Below are 22,476 nucleotides of genomic sequence, written 5' to 3' on the forward strand. Positions count from 1 at the left end.
GCAGTATGAAGCTCTCCCTCTGCTGGTAGGGATTGTGGGCCAAACTCAAGTTCTGCTTTAAAAAGTCTCTAGCGAGGAGTGGAGTTGAGGGAGGCGGACCCTGGCTGGCTGGTGGGTACCCTCCCACCTCCCAGCCCTTCTCAACCTGAAGGCCTGTAGTCTTTTTCCATAAATGTGGTTGGTTTATATGCAATATTCTATCACTGAATTTCTATCACAGATTTTGAAAACTGTCCCACATACGGACAAATTTCCATTTGAAAAATCCTGTGTGCTCAAGGAAAATGAGGCTGAGCATCAAAACATTACACATTCTTTGGCCTAGCATGTGTAGAAAAGCATGCCGTCACTGTGGGTTTTTTCCTGCTTCGATACTCTTACAAATTAGTCAAATGTATCAATCTTTTGTCCCTTATAGTTTTTATCTTTCTGAGAATGACATGTCTGAGGGGACACAAAGTCCCTGAAGTTTTCTTCCAGTATTATTTAAACTCCATTGTTTAAAATTAATTTAAAAACTTGGAGCTACTTTTAGTTTGGTGTAAGGACAAGTAAGCAATCTTATTTTTTCAGATTGGTACCCAAATTGATCTAGTATTTGTCTGGAATCCAAATACAGAAGCATGAAGCCCATTTCCACTCTGTTCTGAGGTGGCCCCAGCTTTAGATGTATTACAGAGTAACATTTAATTCTCTTTTCCTTTCTTAGGTCCCTTTTCATATATGAACTGTGGAACCAATATGATGAAATCAGAAGGGAGAAAGTATTTTTTATTGGAACTGCAAATTTAGACATCTTTATGGTGTTCTCTTTCTAGCCAAGATCACCTTTCATGATTAATAGGAATGTTTCGAAATTTAGTGTTCTTCAGTGCCTAAATGTGTGCTACTTCCCTCTTTTGAAGGCAGTGCCAGAAAGGTCACGGGCTGCCCCAGAACTTGCAAATCGGGTGGGATCCCTAGATCATCTGAGCCAATGTTTTCCGCTTACAAATAAAACAAATTTAGGCCCACAGAAGGGAGGTGAGGGGCCCAGCGCACAGAGCGATTTGATCCAGAGGTGCCGGGCCCTTCCCTGGGGCTTCTCTCCCCGCACTGGGTGGATCCAGCAATCCAGTTCGGGAACATATCCCTCTGAGGCTGCAAGCCAGGGAGAAGCCATGAGGGTCCCGCACAGCTTCCCACACTCCCCACAGCCCCCCACCACACAAAGTCAGCCATCCACAGTGAAGAGAAAGACATTTAATCACTTCTTGGTCTTATCTCTTAAAGCGCTCAAAGTGTTTTCACAAGTGCAAAGGGAGCGATTGCTCTCAGCCAATAGTTACCAGTAATTCCAACACACGCAAAAAAACTACAAATCACCGTGCTTTATACTTACTTTTAATTTCTGCACTGAAAAAAAAAGTGAAAACCATGACAGGTTAGTTTACAGTGATGTCACCTCTGCCTTTAAATTAACTTTTGCTCTTGGGGGCAGAAGGGGGAAAGAAAGACAGAAACACATCAAAGCGGGAGAGCAAAACAGTGGCCGAGACACCTGGGTCTGGCTAATCGGGCTCTCAACGCCCAGAGGCGGTGGCACCCTTGGCGCGCGAGCCTGTAAACACGGACAGGCAACAGTTAAGATACATTAAAAAAAAAATTCCCACAATTCCATTCTTAGAATCAAGCACAAAAACAGACAGTGACTCCAAGATTCATGTGAGTGCACCCCGTCAGCCGTGGGGGCAGCCACACAGCAGGGTGCACAACCCAGGCCTCCCAGTGGACCTGCTCTGCAGAACTCCGCAGGGCTGAGCTGTCCCAGGGTCCCTTGCTGGGCTGGGCGCAGGGTACTCTGCGGGGAGGTGGTCTGCGGGGAAGGGATTCCCAGAGAGGGGTGCGGCCCACAGCCGCAGCCTCCCCCACCAGACAGCAGGAGCCGCGGGGGCGGGTCTGTGTGCTTTCGAGGCTCTGCCTCTGGAATGTTCTGCACTCTGGCTGGGTGGGTGGTGGGTTTGAGTTACGCTCCACACGTTGTTTAAGTGCTTGCTTTATTTTTCATGTGCAAACTGTCACTGTCTAAAGCTTTCGGAAGGACGTGTACAGGTACAGACACCCTGCGGAGAGCCGAGGGTACGCGCGGTAAGGCCCCCGCTCCTGAGCGGGCGGGGACGTGGGGGCGCATGGCAGAGAGACTGGGAGAAATGACGTGTTCGGCTGCGTAAGCTCTAGTCCCTGATTCGGTCCGTTCAACGGAGGGGATCCTCAGTAGGTGATTGTCCACTCTTTGACAGAGGCGTCGTGAGACGTCGTGACCAGCGTGTGCTCGTCCAGCCAGGCCAGACTGCTGACGTGGTGGAGTCGGTGTGCATCTGGGGAGAGAGAAGGCATGCTGAGGGTGAGCTCCGTGTCTCTGCCCCTGCAACACCACAGACTAGGAGCAGGGGACAGGCTGTGGTGACACCAACAGCAGGCCCTGAGGACCTGACTTCAGACTGCTGTTCATCCAATCCTGCCCCTCTTCCCGGAAGGGTGAGCATCTGGGTGGACGGTGGGTGCAGGCATTCTCAAGCCGGTCCCTCCCAGACACAGGGACTGTCCCAACAACCAACAAGGTCCCCTGGGGGACAGAACTGCTCCTCCCACCGGGAGTTGGGGGTGAAAAGTCTTGTTTCTTTTCATGCATAAGCAACACTACACAGAGAATACACAGCCTCCTGGCATATCTGCAGTGGGAGGGAGATGAATAAAGGCCAAGAAACCTCTGTAATTAGTGGACTCGTGACCAGAAGACCCCGAGAGTCACCCCCTGTGTGAGGTGCACCAGGGGTGATCCCATTCCCCTCCCCAGTCTCCTGCCTCCACCCCGCTGACTTGGTGGATCTTACTACAAACAGAGCAGGGGGCCCAGGCAAATCCCCTCTGCCTGGGGGGTGACACCGGGACAGACACGGTCCCCACGAACCACTTGTGACTACAGAGTCCTTGAAGTGAGCTATTGCCAGATGGAGAAAAAAATATGTAGGGCTAAATAAAACTTACTATTAAGAATAGTTTTACTTGTTTTTTGCTGTTGTTTTGTTTTTTAACAAGGCTGCTAAAAAATAGCAAGACATTACACTCCTACTGAACGCTGCCCACTGTGGGGAGAACCTGCTCAGCAGTTTAATTAAGGGGGTGGGGTAGGGGAAGGGGAAGTGCTGTGGTCTGAATGTTTGCATCTGTCGCCCACGTTGTATGCCAGAAACCTAATGTCCAAGGCTGGGGGGATCAGTGCCTAATTAAACAGACCCCCAGAGCACTGCCCCTCCCTATAAGTCTCTGACTTGGAAGAGCTCCCCCACACCCCAGCCCTGCGGACCCCCCATCTGGGACTTTAGCCTCCTGAACTGTGAGCAATAGTTCTGTGGTTTCTGAGCCACCTAGTCTGTGGTACTTTGCCATGGAAGCCCAGCGGGATAAGGAAGAGATGTCAAGAGGAACCCCCACATGTGAAGGCGAGTGTCCAGTGAATGGACACCACCTCCTCTCCCTCAGGGAACACATGCATCGACCCTCCCTCTGCGTGTCAAGCAGGGGCCAGCAGAATGAGGGCCATGCTTCTCAGGGCTAACTTCCCCATAAGCACAAACAGGACACTCGGGCTTGGGGACAGCCTCTCTGGGGTTGTCTGGGGAGCCGAGGTAGGAGTCAGAGTCACCTTGGATCTTGACCCTGGTCTCGGGGTCACTCAGGGTCCAGACGTACACCATCATGTCCATGCCACCAGAGGCAAAGTGCTCGTTGTCTGGTGACCAGGCCAGGCAGACGATCTTCGCGTGGTGTCCATAAAAAACATTGTTCTCCTAGTTTCGGGTTAAAAACAGAGGAGGTATGTCAGAGTTCAGGCCAGAGGGGCACGTGTCATCTCACCTGCCCTCTGTGACCACAATGAGGGCCAATGCTGATGTAGTGCTCTCTGCCAGGATCCGTGTACACCTCCTGAGGTGCCTGCTGCTCCGTGATGAGGCCCAGGAGGACACAGCCCAGCACTGGGCAGCAGCCACCGTGTCCCCGGGACCAGACGGCCTCTACCACAGCACCTACCCTGAGGTGCTAGGTGTGTGCGCGCTCCTTCACAGGGCCCTCGGCCCAGCCAGGGTTATCACGATGCTGACACGAAGGCTCAAGGGACCCGCTTTGGGCAGGGGGTGCGCAGGGAAGGTTCGGGCAGCAGAGGGAGGTGGCCGGCCCCTCCCTACACACACCTGCCTGCTACTTGCTACTCTGTGGGGCGAGGGCTGGATGGGGCCTGCAAGCTGGAGGAGGACTAGCACTTTCCTGACGCTGTAGGGATGCTTTTTCTTCAGGGCATTCCATTTCCTTAATCCCTAGATGAGGTCAACTTCACGGGGATTTTCTTTTTCAAGTTTGCCTGTTCTGTACTGTGCTGATCCCACCCTGCGTACTTAGCATAACGTCAACAAGACTTCTGTTGCACATACACGAAATCACTAAAAATGAGATAAACACAAAAGATGAGAAATGTGGCAAGGAGGCAGAAAGAAATCCCCCGGGAGGCAGGGTGTATATCCATGGAGGTGCAGGTTACAAGCTCTCTGTCCAACACAGGCGTACACTTGCCTTCACCCACTTCTCTTGTCAGAAGCGACATTATAGCATCAGACTAAAAAATTATGCAAGCCTACTTACTACGTAAGTGCACGTATTTATGGGGAAGTGTACAGATGCCTGTAATTTACTTTAAGTGCACCCAGAGTTAAGATCATTGGATGGATAATGTAACACAGGGAGATGTTAATGGCAAAACCTCAGTGGTAAATTCTTTCATCTTTGCTGCATTCCAAAACGTTCAAGGGCTGGGGGCTGGCATGGTGCAGGGCCCAGAGACCGGAGACCTGCTAGCTTGTGCCCCCTGCTCTGGCCACACCCAGCAAGTCACCGACCCCCTAACCAAGCTCAGTCTCCTGTATGTGAACCGGGGTGAATGGACCACTCTTGGCCCTCAGGCTGTTGTCCCGTCGTGCCTGTGCGCTCTGGTCCGCCCTCACCAGGCCACTGCCCCAAACCCCCCTGGAGGCAGTGCTGAGAGGATGTGCGCTGATCTTCGTGAGACTCAAACGGTAATGAGACTCAAGAAGAAAATCTAGTCTCAGCCCTTGAACAGAGAAGAAACCAGGAAATCACTCAGCCAGGCAGCCCAGGTGAACCGATCGGCCTGTCTTCATGGCAAGTCTCACCGCCGCCCGGGGCCCTCACTTTCTGGCAAGTGCTCTACCTCACTCATTCATAAAACCCCAAGACCCTGGACAGCAGCATGTCTCGTCTCACATCACTGAGCCCTGAGAGCAAGGAAGTTGCGTGGTCTCATGCAACCACCGGGCTGATGACAAGGGAGAGAAGCCACAGCCCCTCACCCGCCCACTCACCGAGTAGCCATCAGCAACGCTGAAGACTGTGACCACTTTGCTGGCATCGCACACGGCAAGGAAGGCGCCATCATGGGAATACGCCACATCGGTCACGGGGCCCTTGGCCTCCAGGAGCTTGCCCTCGTCCTTCAGCGTGGTGCCCAGGATGGAGTACAAGCGGACATTCCCGTCCTGCAGGAGGACAGAGGGGCAGTGAGTCACTTCCCGGAGTGCACGCTATGGGAGAGCATACGTACGTGCACACACATGCTCCTGAAACCTCCTCCCCAAAACCTGTCAGCAGTTCCCATGGCACACCAGCAGTGTGGGAAGAACTACTCAGGGAAGTAATTAAGAGGCCGAATGCTGGGCACCCCCAATTCTGATTCCATGTGTGTGGGTGTCCAGGACTCTGACTTTTTCCATCAACGCTCCAGTAAGTCCTGACGCAGGTGTTCACAGGGCAAACTGTGAGGGCCGCCTATACACGTTAGTGCTGCACTGGGAGCCCTAGTATGGCTCTGTCCTCCGGCCACACTGCCTGCCCCCTGTGCTCTGGATCCACACCACCCTTCCCAGTGCCCTGGAGGTTCCTTCAGGCATCGACTCGCTCTCTGACCACGCCCCGCTCCGTCCAACCTGCTGGCTTCTGGTGAGCTCCCCATCCTTGTCGTGACCCAGGCACTTCTTCACAGGGGGAGCACACCTGCTCTCTGAGGGCGGGTGCCACCTAGCCCATGGGCTGACCAACTGCCACAGGGGTCCCTGAGGTTGGGATGCCCAAGCACCTGGCTCTACCCAGCTCTCCTCGGCTGGAAGCCTCTGAGGGGTGTCTGGACATCTCTGCTAACAGTTCTGCCCATGCCGGGGGAGCCCAGCCAGGTGGACATACCTTGGGCACCTGTCCTCCAGGCCAGGGACTGCCTTTCCCCAATTTCATGACCCCTCATACTTGTCCAGGGCCTGGCCTAATAAGTGTCACACATGGTGGAATGAATCCGTGAAGGGCACAGATGGACAGACAGAAGGAACCGGGACAGGTAGTGTCCTTGTGACTGTCCAAGGCTGCCCTGGAAGGAGTCAGATCAAGGACCAGGACACCCTCTTGGGGCAGCTGAGCTGTCCGAGGGGCCAAGATAATCCAAGGTCTCCTAGCTCTGGCCACAACACAGCCCTGGTTCTGCCCCTAATGTAGAAGGGAGAGCCATGTCCAGACGCTGCAGGTTGCTGAGGACAAAAGTCTTTGAGCTAACGTGATAAGCTTGCCTAATGTCTACCTGCAGTGGGAACCTGGGCTCCAGGGTTCTGTGAGTACACGGCCCACAGGAGGCATTGCAAAAAAGAAGGCGGCTATGCTCTCAGACTGCACACAGAGGACTCATAGGAGGCACATAGCACCAATGTCCACCACTGGGCTAACGATGTGATGGGAATGCCACTTGCTGGAAAGTCATTAAAATAAACGGAGACTACTGGTGTGTAGGCGACAATGGGGAAACCTGGGATAAACAGAGATGTGCCCTGTATGATCACGGAGATTCACAGGCCCCGGGCTGGCAGACAACCAGGAAAGACCAAAGTTGGCAAGACCTTGAAGTCGGAGCTGAGGAAACATGGGAATAGCCATCTCTCTTCTTTTTAAAAAGGTAAAGGTCTAGTAAGCAGGGCATAGTGCAAGAGGGAAGACCAGATTTAAACCCCATGTCTGACTCTGACCTCCTGCCCCAGGACCATGGCTGTGAACTTCTCCCTAAAAAAGGGAAGACAGCTTCTCAAAACATGCCAGAGAGCGGGGATTTAGGAAAGAAGGGGTGACAGGCCCAGAAGGGACTGCCAGCACTGTGGGGGTGTGGGCCTACAGGGACGGTAGCCCAGGGAGAGCACCGTAGGAGAGCAGGGCTGCCGGGAACCCTGTGGGAGGCAGTGGGGCTGCTTGGCAGGAGGGGATGCAGTGCCCCACGGAGGGGCAGCCACACACGGGACACATCTGACTCATCTGAAAACCAGGTAAGTCCACGTGCCTTACAGCCACGACGACGGAAGCACAGAGGAAGGGCTCGAGTGCAGGGGCTGAGGGCCGACAAGCCCTGCTCCTCTGTGTCTGGGCAGCAGTGGCTCGACACTGTGCCCATGGGCTCCTGGGGGAGGGAAGAGCTTGTGGATGTGGCTGGGGGCTTCCTCACCTGCTTGGGCAGGTACCCTGACCCACTGGCAAAGCACCCAGGGGCCCCTCTGGCTGGTCCTCCTCCAGGCTGGAAGGGTGGGCAGCAAGGACATTTCGGAGGCTGAAGGTGAGACCGCCTGGGGGGCAAAGCCCCGCCCACAGACCAGCCTTCCCTCAGCCCTCACACCGGCTGCACGAGATCTGCCCCAGGCTCCTCCAGCAGCTGGGGAGCAGGCGGTTTCACAGTGGACACCAGCAAGTGACCCCTGGGCTGGCTTTTGGCATGTTGGGCACTGCCCAGCACTGACTTCCTTCCCTGGGGCATGAAGGTCTGCCATCCCAGCTGCTGAGCTCCTTCGTCAGGGCACCCGAGCCTCCCGGGGCCAGAAGGGACAAAGGGAGTCAGGTTGTAAAGCACTTTAGGACTTGGCCTGGCAGGCAGGGACCACAGGGTCCCTGCGCTCTAGGTTTAGAGGAGCAAGAACACCACACTGGGTCAGACAGATGCCAACACTAAAGGAAAACCCTGAGCCCATCGGGTTAGTGCTGCTAAACAAGGGTTAGGAATCTTCTTGTCACGTTCCTACCTCCAACCTGCCAGCCCAGCTCACCCACGCTGGTCCTCTCTCAACACGCTAAATCACATGTGCCCTACACACTTACGTGGTTGATGGCCCAGCGGTCCCCCTGCCCTGTGCTCCCAAGCCCAGCCCCTGCTCACTGCCCAGGCCCTTGGTCTCCCACCACCTCCCTCCCCTTCTGCCTCAGGACCCTCTGCACATAGCCTGTGTCACCCCCAAACCACCCCCACAGCTGCGGTCAGAGGACATGAGGGACAGGAGACTCACCGTGCCCCCGACGGCCACTGTGTCACCACTGGGGTGCACTGCCACCACTTCCGGCTCGTAGCCAGGGCTGTCGATGCTGAAGCACTTTTTCTGGTCCTTGAGCAGGACAATCTGAAAATCACAGGCAGCAGTCAAGGCGCAGAGGCCAGGGACAGATCGCTGGGCCCGAAGCTCACTGGGGGCGGGCGCCCTGTGACCCTGCGTTGTGCTTCCTCCCTCAACAGCCGCTGGGGACCGTGACTTCTCCTAGTCACAGCGTCGTAATAAGAACCGGCTGCCGTCATTGTCACCGTGAGCACTGATTTCTTGGGAAGCCATCTGACCTCTGAACTTTTCATTCTCTTGTCACATAATGAATGAGCTCTCCCAAACGGCCTTCTTGTGAGATTCAAGGGATGCAAGCGTTTGGAAGAGCAAGGCTCTAAGGCAATAATGGGAACGAACAGGACAGGCCGGATTCTAAGTTCTGGTATCCCAGGTGCGAAAAAGTCCCTTCACAGCTCCAACCGGCAGCACGTGAAGCATCCTACATGTGCCAGCCAGAGCGTCTCCCACAGCTGGGAGACAATGCTGGTATCTGTCTTCCGGACAAAAACTGGGCCCCAGGCATGGGCTCCAGGTCCACAGAGTCTCTCTGCTCCCCACTGGCCTCCCACCAGGGCACAACTCATTCCATGGGAGGGCAGGACGGATGGTGCAGGCCAAGTCAGCCGGAGGCACCGGAGGGCACCTGGGAGGGGCTCCACCCTAGCCAGCCCCTGCCTCACCTCCCTCCAACAGAGGTGGGGGCAGGACGGAGTCCCTAGCCTATCCTCAGGGCCCTGCGGACACACAAACAGGGACCTGATCCTGGCTCAGTCGCCTACTGCTTGTGGGGACAGCTCTGTCCTGAGTCTCAGCTTCCCAGGGCAGAAGAACCAGCCAGTGCCTACACAACACAAAGCCGGAATTCTACATTCAGGGTAAATAAAGTCCCTAATAAAGGCAAACAAAAGTATCAGCTCAAGTTCACCAAGCGTGAGACACACGCATTGCTAACAGTGGGGCACACGCCTGGAGACAGCAGGATCACTACCCCCCCCAACCACCTGGAGGCACTCACAGAAGAGGCCCTCTGTGCACGGAAACCCTCTGTACCCTCCACCCCCACTCTTGCTGTCCCTCCTGCTTCTCGCTCACTGGACTGCTCCCAGATAGCATGGCCTAGATTTGTGACAACTCTGGCTTCATCCCACGGTACCCCTGCCCAGGCTACCAGCTGTCCCACAAAGGGCGGGCCAGCCCCTGCCCCCACTCTCCAGTGGCCTCTGCTTCTGTGTGTATTGTAAGGTCGGGGGGCGAGAAAAGGGAACAGGTAGACAGGTGGCAGAACCCTCACTCAGATCTACTATGAAAATGCAGCCTGAGGAACATTCACCCACCACCTGCCTGACTCGGGAAGTGGATTCACCTGACAGGTAAGCAGTAGGGGACCAAGCATTTGCCAAAACTTGTCTAACAGGTGAGACTTAAACCTAGCTATTTCCCGAACTAAAATCACAGGCCCCTTCCAGCATATTCTACACAAGCATCCCACCTGGAGCAGGACAGGAAGCCCGGGTAGCAGAGGCATATCACAGAACAACCTTGCACACCCCACCCCCGCCGCGTGGCGCCAGGTTGCCCCTCTCTGACCCTCCTTGTGCAAGCCTCGCTCTGAGCCTGAGGAGGGCTTGTCAGGACTGCCCTCCACCGACAGGAAAGTGAGGCCTGGAGACACGGAGCAGCAGCCCAGGCCCACCTGTGCTTCTAGAAGGCTGCCTTTCGGCGCCCCCAACCCTGACTCTGCTCTGGCTCTCCATGCAGTTCATCACTACTGTTCCCCCACTGACTGCCCAGGCTGCTGACGGTAACTGCTTGGCAGAAGCTTCTGCTATCTAGGACATGCAGAAAACCATTCTCCCCGAAGCACGTAAGTGCACAGGACGCAGGAGGGGTGTGGGCTCCCGAAGAGCAGCTGTCTTTACCAGGGTTGTCACTCCTGCCATGGGGGGCTTAGTCACACCTGCCCGCCCTGATCTCCTGGATGCCCTGGTCTACTGACAGACACCACCCGCATCAGAGCAAAACCTTGTAGAAAATGGGCCACACCAGGGTCTGGGTCAAGAGCATTTTGTTCCCAAAATTCCAAAAGAAAAGGTCTGTAAGTGACCTGTCTTCAATGAGAGGCCAGGCCACAGAGCTAGGACACCAGATGCCATCCTGGCCCTGGTGCCCCTAGCCACCATGTGGCCTCGGGGGAAGTCGGGAAAGGAACGGGCAATGCTGAGAGGAGCCTCCCAAGTCCCCCAGGAGCTGTTAGGGAGCTCACAGATGGTGAGGAACATGTGTGGAGTCACATGGCTCCAGGGCTCAGAGCTGAGACAACCGTGTTGCTGCTGCTGGGCCCCCAGCAGGCTCCCGGGCTGATGGACACACGGGGAGGCTGATGCCTGACAGCCGTGCCCTCTGGCAGCTGCGGACTGGGGCAAGCAACTTGCCCTCCCTCTGCCTCCGTGTCTGTAGGATGGGGAGGATGCCGTGCTACCGGAGAACTGCTAACCAAGTGACTCAATGTGTGTGCACACAGGTCTTGGACAGACACGCAGCAGAGCTCCCGCTGCACTGGAGGCAAGAGGTCAGATGCCGCACCCGCCAGCTCCGCTCAGCTGCCCGGCTGGTGCTCCCTGCCACTCTGAAGCAAGCCATACCTGCCCGATGCACACGACCACGGCATAGCCTCCAGGGCCCACAGCCACGCACTTGGGTTGGACGTCCATCTTCACAACTCCCTGCCCGCTGGTGGAGACGAGGGAAAACACGTTACGTCGACCTCACAGGGCTCAGCATGTGTGTTAAGCCCACACTCACTGCACACCCACAGCAGCTCTGGGATCAAGAAGCAGAGATGCCAATCCACCTGCACTGAGGGAGTCATGAGCCTAAACCCAGGACCAGCGAGAGAGAGAAAGAGATCCCCATATCTAGGGAAAGAGATCGGAAATTAAGCGGGGGCAGGGAGTGGGGCGGGGGGGGGGGGTGGTGCTCTAGTCGCTATGACCTGTGGAATAGCTGTGACACCCCCAGGGGACTCCACCCCACTCTCGTCCTGAGTCCACTGGCCACAGACCCTGGCAATCCACGGCTACAGATGGAACTGAGCCCACCTCCCGCTCCCACGGTCACAGCCACTCTGCTCAGCAGGGTGACTCGTCTGAAGAATCAGATACTTTCACGGATGAAAATCATGTCTTTGTTTTTGTTTAATGCTGTGAAAACAAGCCCTGGAAATCTTGCACACACACAAAAACTTCTTGAAAATAGTAAATGAAGGAAAAAAATCCCATGTGACCAGGCCAAGCATGGGGTCCTTGTGGCTCAGGTCACCAGCTGTGGCTCTGTCCCGGGGGTCTCTCTCTGAGGAGGCCGAGGGTGCAGCAGCACACGCAACGGGAAAGCTCTACTGTAGGCTGTGCTAATTCAGGGTCACCACAGGGCAGCAGTAGAGAGAGGATGGCTGGGGCTTGGACACGAGGCTGTGGGGCACTTTTGCACGCATCACAAAGCTCAACCAATTCCCAGTGCTCAGTCCCGCCAGGCAGGTGAGGCCTGTCAACACTTCCTCCTGGAGCCCCCTGCCTCAGTGAGGGGAGGGGGTGTGTGGCTGCAGGTGTCCAGTCTGTCCTTTCACGAAGCAGACCCTGCTCACCCCCCTCCTCACTCTGCACAGGAAACCGCAGTTGGGTAACAGCTACTCTCCTGGTGCCAAGGACAGCCAATTCAAGGCACTGGAGCCAAACCAAACAACACAGCCGCTTCCTCAAAGCGCCTGGGTGCCTACGTATCCTTTTGAGCACCTGCCACGTGCCAGGAGCCCGTGAGGGCCTTGCTGGGCCTTCCCAACAGCCTGCAAGGCCGGCCCCACTGTCACCCTCCTTTGCAGTAGAGGAACAGAACGAGGAGGGCATCTGGGCTGAGAGGTTTCCCAGGCAGAGTCTACACAGGTCACTGTCCACGCGGGCCACCTGGACTCTCATGCAGCCCCTGGCTGAGGGCCTGGCCACAGGAGGAGCAGCTGGGGGAGCAGTGAGGAGAGCAAAGTGCCATTGAGCCAGAAGCCATGTGGGCAGAGGGCCCCTCTTCTGGGGTGCACTGCAGACCGGGCCCTGGGCAGCCCTCACCTGTAGTCCCTCAGCATGAGGCTGGTGTAGCGCACTGTGTCGTCCATACTGCAGCTCACCAACTGCCCAGACTCGTCCACCGTCATCCTGGACACCTGGTTCGTGTGGCCCTTTCCGGCGAAGGAGTCGTTCTCCCCTGTCTCTGAATCCCAGTAATGTGGGGCGGGGGTTAAGGAAAAGCGCCTCCAGGACACGGCGCAGGCCCCACTAGGGAGGACTGGCTGCCGCTCACTCGGGATGAAACTGTGAGCACGGGGCCTGAGGGGAAGTCCACGGCAAGTCTGAATCCAAATTCCAGAACAGATGTTCTGGTGATGGTCAGTCAGACCACTGAGGACACGCTGAGTGAGGAGCAGTCCGGCCAGACCCCCTGCAGGGGACCCCCTGCAGCAGCCGGGCACAGAAGTGTGCGGGTCCCCACTGGCTAACGGTGCCCATGGACCGCAGCCCATCCACGCTGGAAGCTCGTGACCATAAGCAGGAGGCTGGCTGCACCTCCCTGCTCAGAGGACGACCAGCTGGGAACCGCCCAGGGCCGCCCAACCTTGGCAGGGATGGTCTACACGCTGTGAGTCGGAGGTGCTCATGGGGGAGGGGTGCTGTGAGTGGATTGTTCTCATTTCAAGTTGAGGATTATCTTTGCCTCTGGAGCTTCACAGGTATCCTCCACGGCTGACAGGCTCTTGTGATGGAGACCCCAGTGCCTGATACCTGAGGAAACCTAGATACCTGAGCATTGGAGTACACACCAGGCTGCCCCGGTGCTGGGCTCAGGGAAGATCTGGAAGAGGAGGTGTCACACCAGGAGGGGAGCAATGCAGGGCAGCTGAAGACGGCCTGACTGCAGACCAGCACCCTGCTCCAGGAGGGGCACAGATCATACACTCCCCTCCTCACATTTAATGGGGTAGAGGGTGACTTCTCCGCCCTCCTACCCCAGGGCCGTAGGGACAGCTCCCTAGCTGGAGCTCTCTCGTGAAAACAGGGGTGTGTCAGCCGGCACCCCAGCACCCCAGAGGGTGCTGTGGGAGGAGGGGGAACCCCAGGCCTCAGACACGGGAGTGGGGGTGGCCTATAAGGGCTGCTTCACATGCCTCCAGGGAAAGTCTTGCGGGACCGCAAGGAAACTCAGAAGGGAGGTTCCAGTTCCAGTTCCAGTTGCTACCAACCAATGGGGTGACTTTGGGGAAAGCACTGGAGCATGCTGGGCTTCTGTTCTCTATTTTTAAAACAATGGGAAAAATACTGAGAGGTTCTAGGTCCTACTGAATCCTCATACTCCTGACTCCTGGCCTGTGAGAGGGATTGGGCGGCACTAGGGGCCCAGGTGGGAGCAGCAGCTCGATGCAGTTATTAGCCACTTAGAGCTGCAAAGAAGAGACCCATCGGGTCAAGGCTGCAGCCCGGAGCCAGAACACTCCCACGTGTCCTGCCAGTGGCCCCAGAGCCAGCTCTGTGAGTCAAAGGATATTAATGTGTCCGTCGTGACTCCCGGAGTAGATATAGGACTTGCCACCGTTTTTGTGCACCGTCAGACACTGGATGGATTTGCTGTGACCCTGCACAGGAGAGGACGGAGCAGGTGAGCGGAGAACATGCCATCCTGCCTCTGCCACCTGCCAGCCGCCCTCCACTGACTGCCCCCCTGGAGGACAACGAGGCACAAGGCCCTCCACACCTCGGCGCCTGTCTGTGCCAACACCCTGAAGCCCTGTGTGCCCAAAAACCCCCTATGTGAGCTGCGGCCAGCTCTTCCCCAGCTGACGGCCCATCTGGCAAAACCTCGTCACGCAGCCCTTCCCTCCTGGGACCCAACCTCAACCCCGGCCAAGAACAGGATCTAATAAATTCCTAGGAGCCAAGTGCCTGGTCCGTGCAATGCCCCTGGCAGCGCCCTTGACTGGGGGGACTGCTGCTCACACCTGGCAGATGCCGTTTGAGCCCCAATCCCGATCTGAGCCCCCGTGGACGGGAAGCAGCAGAGAGCAGGATCAGCCCCAGGGGGGATCCATTGCTCACAGAGGCAGGTGGGCACACATCCGGGCCCTGCAGGGACCCAGACAGTCCCAGGACCCAGGGAGGCCTCCTAGCCACTCAGAGACCCAGACAGTCCCAGGTTCTACTGTCTGTTCTCTCCCCAAACCGGAACATACAACCCTAGCTTTGACTCCTGGCTTGTGAGGCAGCTGCTTCTCTTCCAACACGCCCCTCCCCACCCAAGCTGTTCGCGGGCCCTGACCCCCAAAACCTCCCTCACTGGCAACGTGGGGGGCACAGACAACTCCTCTGTAGCCAGTCCCTCGCTACTAGGGGACACATAACCTCACTATAACCGCTCCTGGGGGCCGGGGTGGGCAGGTCTCTGTCTGGTATTTCTCAGCAATGCTCTGCGGCCGGGTGGCATAATTCTGCACAGGCCTCACCCCAGGAGCTTCCCAAGCATTCTGCAGATTCCGCCTGTTGCCACACTGTGGCAAAAAGCTTCCAAGAAAGGTACACACGTTCTCAGGGGACACAGTGGGTCCTTTCCACCTCTTGTCTCCTTCTAGGACAGAGTCCTGCCAGCCCTGATACTTAAAGCATGGTCCTCAGACCAGATCAGCCCCACTGGGCATCCCCCCTGCACATCCTGACTAGGACCTGCACCTGTCCTGCCTGGGGCCACAGCACCCCCCTAGGCACTTGTGAGGGACCTGAGTTCACACGTGCCCCACAGGTGTCTAGACGGACCCAGCCACCATGTTTGAACAAGGGGCCTCTCACAGACCTTCTAGCTTGAGAACCGCTGCTCCAGCTACACAGCAAAATGCCTGCGGGTGTGAGGGGTACCAACAGAGAGAGCCATCCCTACAGGTTCTGACCAAATCCCTCTGGGGCAAGTCCAGTTCCAAGGCCTCCTGGTCCTCCTTCAGGGTCTCCAGGGATCCAGCCCTCTTTCAATCTCTGCGTGCGGGAGGGCTGAGAACTGCTATTCCAACTCTGGCTTTCTCTGGGGCGCCCACGTGAGGCTCAGATGCCTCTACAGGGCGAGATCAGCACCAAGGACCCCCTGGGATTCACGCACACTGCTGTGGCGGGAACGGGAACGGGAACAGGACTTTCTGACCACTGACTGTAAAAGTCTGCAAGATTCCACGACCTGGCCTGGGAGGAACAGAAGCCCAGCTTGTAGTTTCATGCTTTCAGTGGCCAGTGGGAAACTGCTCTTCTGGGCCCAAGTGGACTGACAACAACGCCTGAACCTCTCAAGGGATCTCTCTCCATCCCATCTGGAGGCCCAGCCAAGTGACTGTGTCGTGCGTGCCCCCCGGCTCTTTACCAGGCTGTACACACCTGCACAATACAGGTACCGCACCAGCTAGGGGCCCATCAAGGAGGAGGCCCCAATGCCCCATGCTTAGGTCCAAGCCAGGGAAGCATCATGACAGCAAGCGTGGAACCCGAAGTGAGGACAGATCCTGCCATGTTACCACATCAATCCTCTTCAATCTCATCAAGCCACATCCCCTTCTGAATGAGACACAGCAGTTCCCACCTCGGGCAACTGTCTCCATCAACTCCAGGCAGAAGCAGTGTCTACAGGGACTGGCACGAGCGCCAGCCCCGTCCTCAGGGACATCCTAGGTCCTCGCTGGGCTGCTGACTTCCTGAGGTATCAAGACCACTAGGGCTGATGCAGGGAGAAGGCATGCTCCCCTACCCCCAAAGCAGGAGTCCCCACGGCAGACCCTGGGCACCAGCTGCCCTGAGGAAGCCCTCCAGGTGACAGGACGGCAGCTGGGCTGGGGTCTGACCACCTCTCATCACTCGAGGCTGCACAATCTCCTGGCCCACCACTCAAGGCCTCTGAACCTCAGGATCTGCCTGTTTCTCCAAACTTGTTCCTTCCCATGTGCCTTCCCTCCTCGAACCACATAACACTCCAGGCCTCACACTCCATCCCACGTTCAAATGAGACACAGTGCCCAGGTTCAGTCCCCAGGCCTCCCGGTCGTCCCTCAGGCTCTCTGCTGGTCCTCTGTGTCTGTGGTGATGCTCTTGGAGCTCCATGCGTTCCAGCTGTCAGCTCCTACCTGAAGGAGGCTATTCACCCAGGACACAGGGACTCCTGACGGCAGGGGGAGGGGCACTGTCTGCAGACCCAAGGCCCTGAGCTCCCGGTGCTTCTAGAAGCTTAAGGGGAGCTCGGCACCAGCCTTCCACTTCTGCTAAACACACACCCCAGAGAAACTAGCCTCCTGCCATTGACCAAACCCCCAAGGTAGGTCCCCAACTCGGCTGCCCACAGGTTCTCCCTTTTCCTCGCTGGGCGCACAGCCCTTTCTACCACCCCACAGGCTGTCGGCGCAGCCTTACCTTGATGACCCGCAGGGGTTTGCTGGGGTTGTTTTTGTCCAGGTAGTTGATGTACCCAGACAGGGAGATGCTGAGGAGGTGGTCCTTCTGCCACAAGCAGCCCAGCTGCTGGTCCAGAACAGTGGAGCCCATCGTGAACGTATTGACGACAGAGTTCACACTGACGTCCCAAATCTTCGAGGTTTTGTCTCCAGAAGCAGAAAGCAAATGGGTGCTATCGGGGCTCCAACTGATCTACTCAAATCAAACAGTGGGCCAGGTATCAGAGAACACAGAGTGGGAAGGGGCCTCAGAAAGCAGCCTGCCCAAAGCCCCCATTTCTGAGCAGGGAGAAGCCACGTCTGGGGGGACCCGGTGTCCAGGCCCCTGCTCCAGCCACTGGCTTCTCCAAGCTACGACACCCCTTCTGAGTGATCCTGAAGCTCTCCACTTCAGCCCCCTCACACTTCATGGTTCTAACTTCAAGTTGTGTACTGACCACTGCACTCATGGACACGGCTCCACAACAGTCGCTGACACGGTCACACACCACGAATCCATACTCACAGCATAAATGCCTCCGTCATGAGCCTTGCCGCCTCCCAGGGCACACACTTTCTCTCCCGTCTTTCCATCATAGATGTAGATCTTTCAAAGAATAACACACACGTGGGTCACAGGTGGGAGGACACGCTCACCAGCTGGCACGCAAGATGAGCTCTTCCCCATCCCTGCTCTACCGTCAAGAGCTTGCTACTGTGACTCTTAAAATAGGAATCTGAAAAAATGTGCTAAACGGGGGAGTTTCCAACTCCATTTAAAAGGAGAGAGATGGGAACGGGGGGTGAGGGGGTGCACACCAAGTTATGACGCAGCCTGGGAACCGAGCATCTTCCAGGAACGGGATGGAGGGAGAGAGCTAGTTACCCTGGCAAGACCGGCTTTGGGAGGCTAGCCTGCCCTGAAGAGCTGGGAGGTGATCAAATGAGCCCCCACCGCCCCCAGGCCCCGGCCCTCACCTGCCCATCAGCGCTGGCCGTAGCAAATCTGTTCCCATCAGGAGAGAATCGCACACAGTTGACAAAGCGGCTGTGGTCCTGTAGGAAAGAGCACAGTTATCTACCTGATGACAGGAGGTTCTGGAAAGTTCTCTATGAAACACACAGTCTGCTTCAAACCTCTGCTCCAGCTGCCAATGTGAACGGTCAGTCCACAGGAAGACCTCGGCCCTTTAATAGAATAGTCCCGAAGTAGCTCCTGACTCACCAGGAGGTCTGCTTCAGCCCGCCTGCCTTGGCCCAGGCCCATCTATGCTTGGAAGGCCGTCCCCTGCTAGGCCTCCCAACCCATGCTCGGTGGGATGAGTTCCCCTCACCCTCAATCTGCAGAGCAGACAGAGCCCAGACAGGGCCGGCTCTCTTCCCTCAGGGCCCCAGAGGTAGCTCAAGTCCAGAACCCTAGGCCTCTTCCCCGAGTCTCCAGGGCTAAGCACACAGCAGGTACTGGGAAGGGTCCACACAGTAGGTACTGGGAAGGGTCCGGATGGAGCCAAGTTAACAACTGAGCTTTTAAAGAAATTAAACAATGGTCTTACACTTCCGGGGACTAAGACTCCAGACGACCTCCAGGGATGATTTCCTTTCCTAAAGATTCATTCTCTCCTCCATAGAGGGTCTGCATAAGAAAACATCCTCTAAACGCCCCACACCCCCTCCCCTACCTTTAAGAAACACCCCTTCAGTGAACTTAATATTAGCTCTCCTCAAAGCAGGAAGGGTTAAGGGCTCCTGGGGCATAAACACCTAACCACCCATCACCTGCCCCACAGCATCCCCCGAGGCCAAGCACAAGTTCACTTAAGTCAGGAGCCGCTCATGCGAAGGCTCCATGTGTGTCTATGTCATGCAAGGGGCTGAATCGGGCTGAAAATGTGCCACCTGTGAATGGAAACCTCAGGAAAGAGGGTCTATGCGGACACAGTCGAGGTATGATGAGGTCCTTAGGGCAGCCCCATTACAGTGACTGGTGCACTCTGATGAGGGAGACTGGGACAGTCAGACAGCGGGTGGGGGAAGAGCCCATGAAGACGGAGGCAGATTGGGAGGGTGCCCCTCGGGCCAACGGAGTCAGGGGAACACCAGTCTGCTGACATGGGGAGCTAAGGCTCCGGCTTCCGGAAACGAGAATAAACCCATGCTGAACCGCTGGCTTGTCGTCCCTTGTTATGGCAGCCCAGGAACAGGCACGGGGCACACCGTCTGTGACGCTCCCAGAAGAAGAGCCCTTCAAGGACACCGTGCTTACTGCACTGGTGAAGCAGCTCAGGCCAGGAAGGAGAAATCGGGGCCAGGATCCCGAGGAGGGGAGCCACGGGCCAGGACCAGAGGAATCCACGTGTCTGCCAAGTCCACCTGGGAGGCTGATCAGAGGAGTCGCCCCTCAGTGGGGTTTCCCTGCTGCATGCAGCTCCATCCCTCGGAGCCAGGAGACTGCGATCTCTGCCCGAGGACACTTCCAGGCCAGGCCCCTTGGGCCCCACGGGCCTCGGTCCACAGCTGAAGCACAGAGCCAGCCCGGCATGCTGCTCTTCAGCGATCCCACCGCTCCCCTCAGCTGACAAGGCCAGAAGCAGCCAGCACTTCTTCTCCCTCAGGGGGTTTCCCCCGCAGGGCTGGGAACAGGAAAGCCTGAGCCTTCTGAGTGCAGTGACACTGGTGAGCCACACAAATTGGCTTGCCTTCCTATCTCTTTTCGGCAAGCACCATCATGGGGCTGCAACTTGGCTCTGACTCAAGAGCCTGTCCTCTGGGGCATCATCACTGGTGCCCGTGACGGAGGTATGATGGGCTCACGGCTACCGCCTGAACTTGGCCCTGGTTCTGGGACCGCCGGGAGGCAGTTCCCACTACTAACAGGCCACCCACCTCACTCCTGGGGCCCAGCCTCAGCCAGGTCAGGCCTGCAGGGTGACAACAAGGCCGTGGCCAGGTTTACAGTGTGTACTCATCTGGGTGAGGGCTGACCTTCCCTGCTCCCAGGTCTGGCCTCTGTGTTTTAGAGCAAGTGCAATCCGCCAAGCCGAACCACAGTGGAAGGAGTCTGCTTCCCAAGCCGGGATCTCTCATGCCCTCCTGGGTGCTTCTGTCTCCCTCACAGCCACCTGTCACTCACCACCTTATCACCTCAAGGGCCCCAGGGAACCTCCAGACCCCTCCGAGGAGACAACCAGGCCCAGAGAGAACCTGGGGCTCTGGTTTCTCTTCCAGATCTCCAGGCTTGGCTGCACTGGCTCTGGGGAGCACCTGGATCAGATCTTCCCTCCCCAGGCCAAATGCCACCAAGGTGCCATCCACCCAGGGCTTCGAGGGAGCCAGCTGGGCTCCCCAAGAACTTGGATGCCAAAAGAGCGCATAAGAAATGGAATGAACCCCGGCTACAGGGGTCGCTACAGCGCAATGCTGGCCCCCTTCACCAGGCATAAGGAATATGCCAAGAGATAGGCGGCCGGCCACCACTCAGTTCCACCGCACAACGAACTCCAGTTTCGCTGCTTCCCTGAGAGAACAGGAACGTCCCTGGATCCCAAACCCAGCTCACAGAAGTCAGGATGCCCTCCTGAAGGGCGGCACCAAACACTCAGCTGCGCACCTGTGCATGTCCACCCAGCAGCCCAAGCGATCCCATTATGAGGCCGCTGCCTCTCCTCAGAAGGGCCCTCTGCCCTGGCCACCATCTCTCGGGAATCCGACTCCTTATAGCACTCAGCATCTCTGATGGGAAGGGGACATCACACACGATGGGCTCATGGCCCTCCTCCCCGAAAGAATGCTGCACATCACTCCTCAGGCCCTGGAACAAGGCAGGCTTGTGGGAAAGCCTGGGTTTAGTGAGGGCCAGAAAAAGCGGATGCCCCCAGAGAACCAGGCACCGTGTTTGTTTCTATAGCCAAAGGCTTTAGAAACTCCTCCCTGTCAGCTTTTCCTGCAGCTTGAGCCAAGAGTCCAAATGAGTAGGAAACTAATGTCTGCTCCTGAAATAGCCCACTTAAAGGAAAACAGCAGTGAACGGCCCATTAACCAAAAAAGTGAGGGTTAAAAATAGCCTGTTCCACAGGGAGGTGAGGCCTGAGTACAAAGAAGGAAGGGGTCTGGGGAAACATCTAGGCGGGGAGGGGTACAGAGAGGGTTCACACACCTGCGGGGCTTCCTCCTTCCCCTGGCTGCTCAACCCAGCCACCACCTATTGGGCTGGGGCTCACAGCCCCTGGCCCTCCCCTCCCCCACGCTCCCTGGAGGAGACACAGCACCATCCTGCAGGCCTAGCTCCCTCATGCCGTTCCCTGATGTGGAAGGCCCTCGGTGTCCAATCGACACCTGTCCGCCCATTAGTCACAGCAGACTCTCCTTGGAGCCCTGTGTCAGCAGATCCTCCCAAGAACCCCCACTGTCATTATCCCTCCCCCATCATCACCCCCTCTTGACACTGAGAAGAGCTGTGAAGCCATTAGGTAATAAGTAACATACCTGAGCCCCTGTCACCGACAGGGTCAGAGCACCACAGGGCTCTGTGGCTTGACTCCAGCGAGCACAGGCAGACGAGCTGGTCAGCTCAGGTGTCCCCTCTGGGAGCCCTCCCTGGTTTCACTGGCCCCAGCTGTCCCCAGAACATACAACTGCTACTAACCCTCACAGCGCAGTGCCCTGCCCCCCTGTCCTGCTCCCTGTGATGAACTCATGGAGGGAGAAACAGCTTCAGATACCTGGGCCCACCTCCTCATCCTCCCTGAGCACACAGCATGCACCTTTAGTCAGTGCTCTCAAAGTGGGTTTCTGTCCTCAACTGCAACACTGCCTCACTCCTTCAGTTGACCGCCCCCTCCACACCTGGCCTCCTCTCCCTCTGGGAAGTCTCCCCTGTCAGCTGCTTGGAGGGGGAACACCATACCCTCTGCCTGCTTCAGCGTGGCTGAGACACAAAAGTGACCCCCATCCTCTGCCTGCCTCTCCTGCCACCTGGACAGACTGGCTCAGTGACCACTTTCCTCTGCAGAAAGAGGACCAGAGGAAGGGGCAGAAGGCGTGTCTGGCCACCACCCCACCATCAGCCAGAGCCCGTGCAGGAGCAGACCAGGAAGGAAATGGGGGGAAGGAGACCTATCCCGCTGACCCCCAACGTGACCAGGACTAAAGCACCCACAGCTCTCTGAACAGCGAGACCGGCAGATATGAGGACAGAAGGCAGAACGGCTAAGGACAAGGCGGAGTGTTCTGCAGGCCCAGCCCAGAGCCTGTCCAAAGCAGGCACCCAACACACGCTGAAGGCCTGACACCGGGCATTCTGCCCTGCTTAGAGTCAGGAAACAGGAAAAACACCCCCCAGAAAATCCTGCATAGCAGAGGTCCAATTTTACTTAACTGCCTTGAAAAGTAATGCCTCTAATAATAGCCAAGACACATTTCTAGCTCAACTCACCTCCATTGTGCCAAAGGAAGCGGGACACCCCATCCCCCCAGTTCGGCGCCGCCCGTGATAGG

At 56.9% G+C, this 22,476-nt stretch overlaps 1 protein-coding gene across 1 annotated transcript in view; it reads right to left on the minus strand.

Annotated features, from left to right (window-relative positions):
- Positions 1-1,367: 1,367 nt before the first annotated feature.
- The window catches only part of WDR1 (WD repeat domain 1), a 43,512-nt gene continuing 22,403 nt past the window's right edge, over positions 1,368-22,476 (minus strand). Inside the window, exons 6-15 of the mRNA XM_080797728.1 lie at positions 17,962-18,039; positions 17,510-17,590; positions 16,964-17,197; positions 14,079-14,166; positions 12,608-12,764; positions 11,138-11,225; positions 8,409-8,519; positions 5,415-5,588; positions 3,686-3,830; positions 1,368-2,357 (exon numbers count right to left, since the gene is read on the minus strand). Of these exons, the coding sequence (XP_080653854.1) occupies positions 2,251-2,357; positions 3,686-3,830; positions 5,415-5,588; positions 8,409-8,519; positions 11,138-11,225; positions 12,608-12,764; positions 14,079-14,166; positions 16,964-17,197; positions 17,510-17,590; positions 17,962-18,039 (1,263 nt within the window). The 3' untranslated portion in view covers positions 1,368-2,250. The remainder of the gene's footprint in view (positions 2,358-3,685; positions 3,831-5,414; positions 5,589-8,408; positions 8,520-11,137; positions 11,226-12,607; positions 12,765-14,078; positions 14,167-16,963; positions 17,198-17,509; positions 17,591-17,961; positions 18,040-22,476) is intronic.

This window comes from Martes martes, assembly GCF_963455335.1.
Source record: "Martes martes genome assembly, chromosome: 2".
Taxonomy (NCBI): Eukaryota; Metazoa; Chordata; class Mammalia; order Carnivora; family Mustelidae; genus Martes; species Martes martes.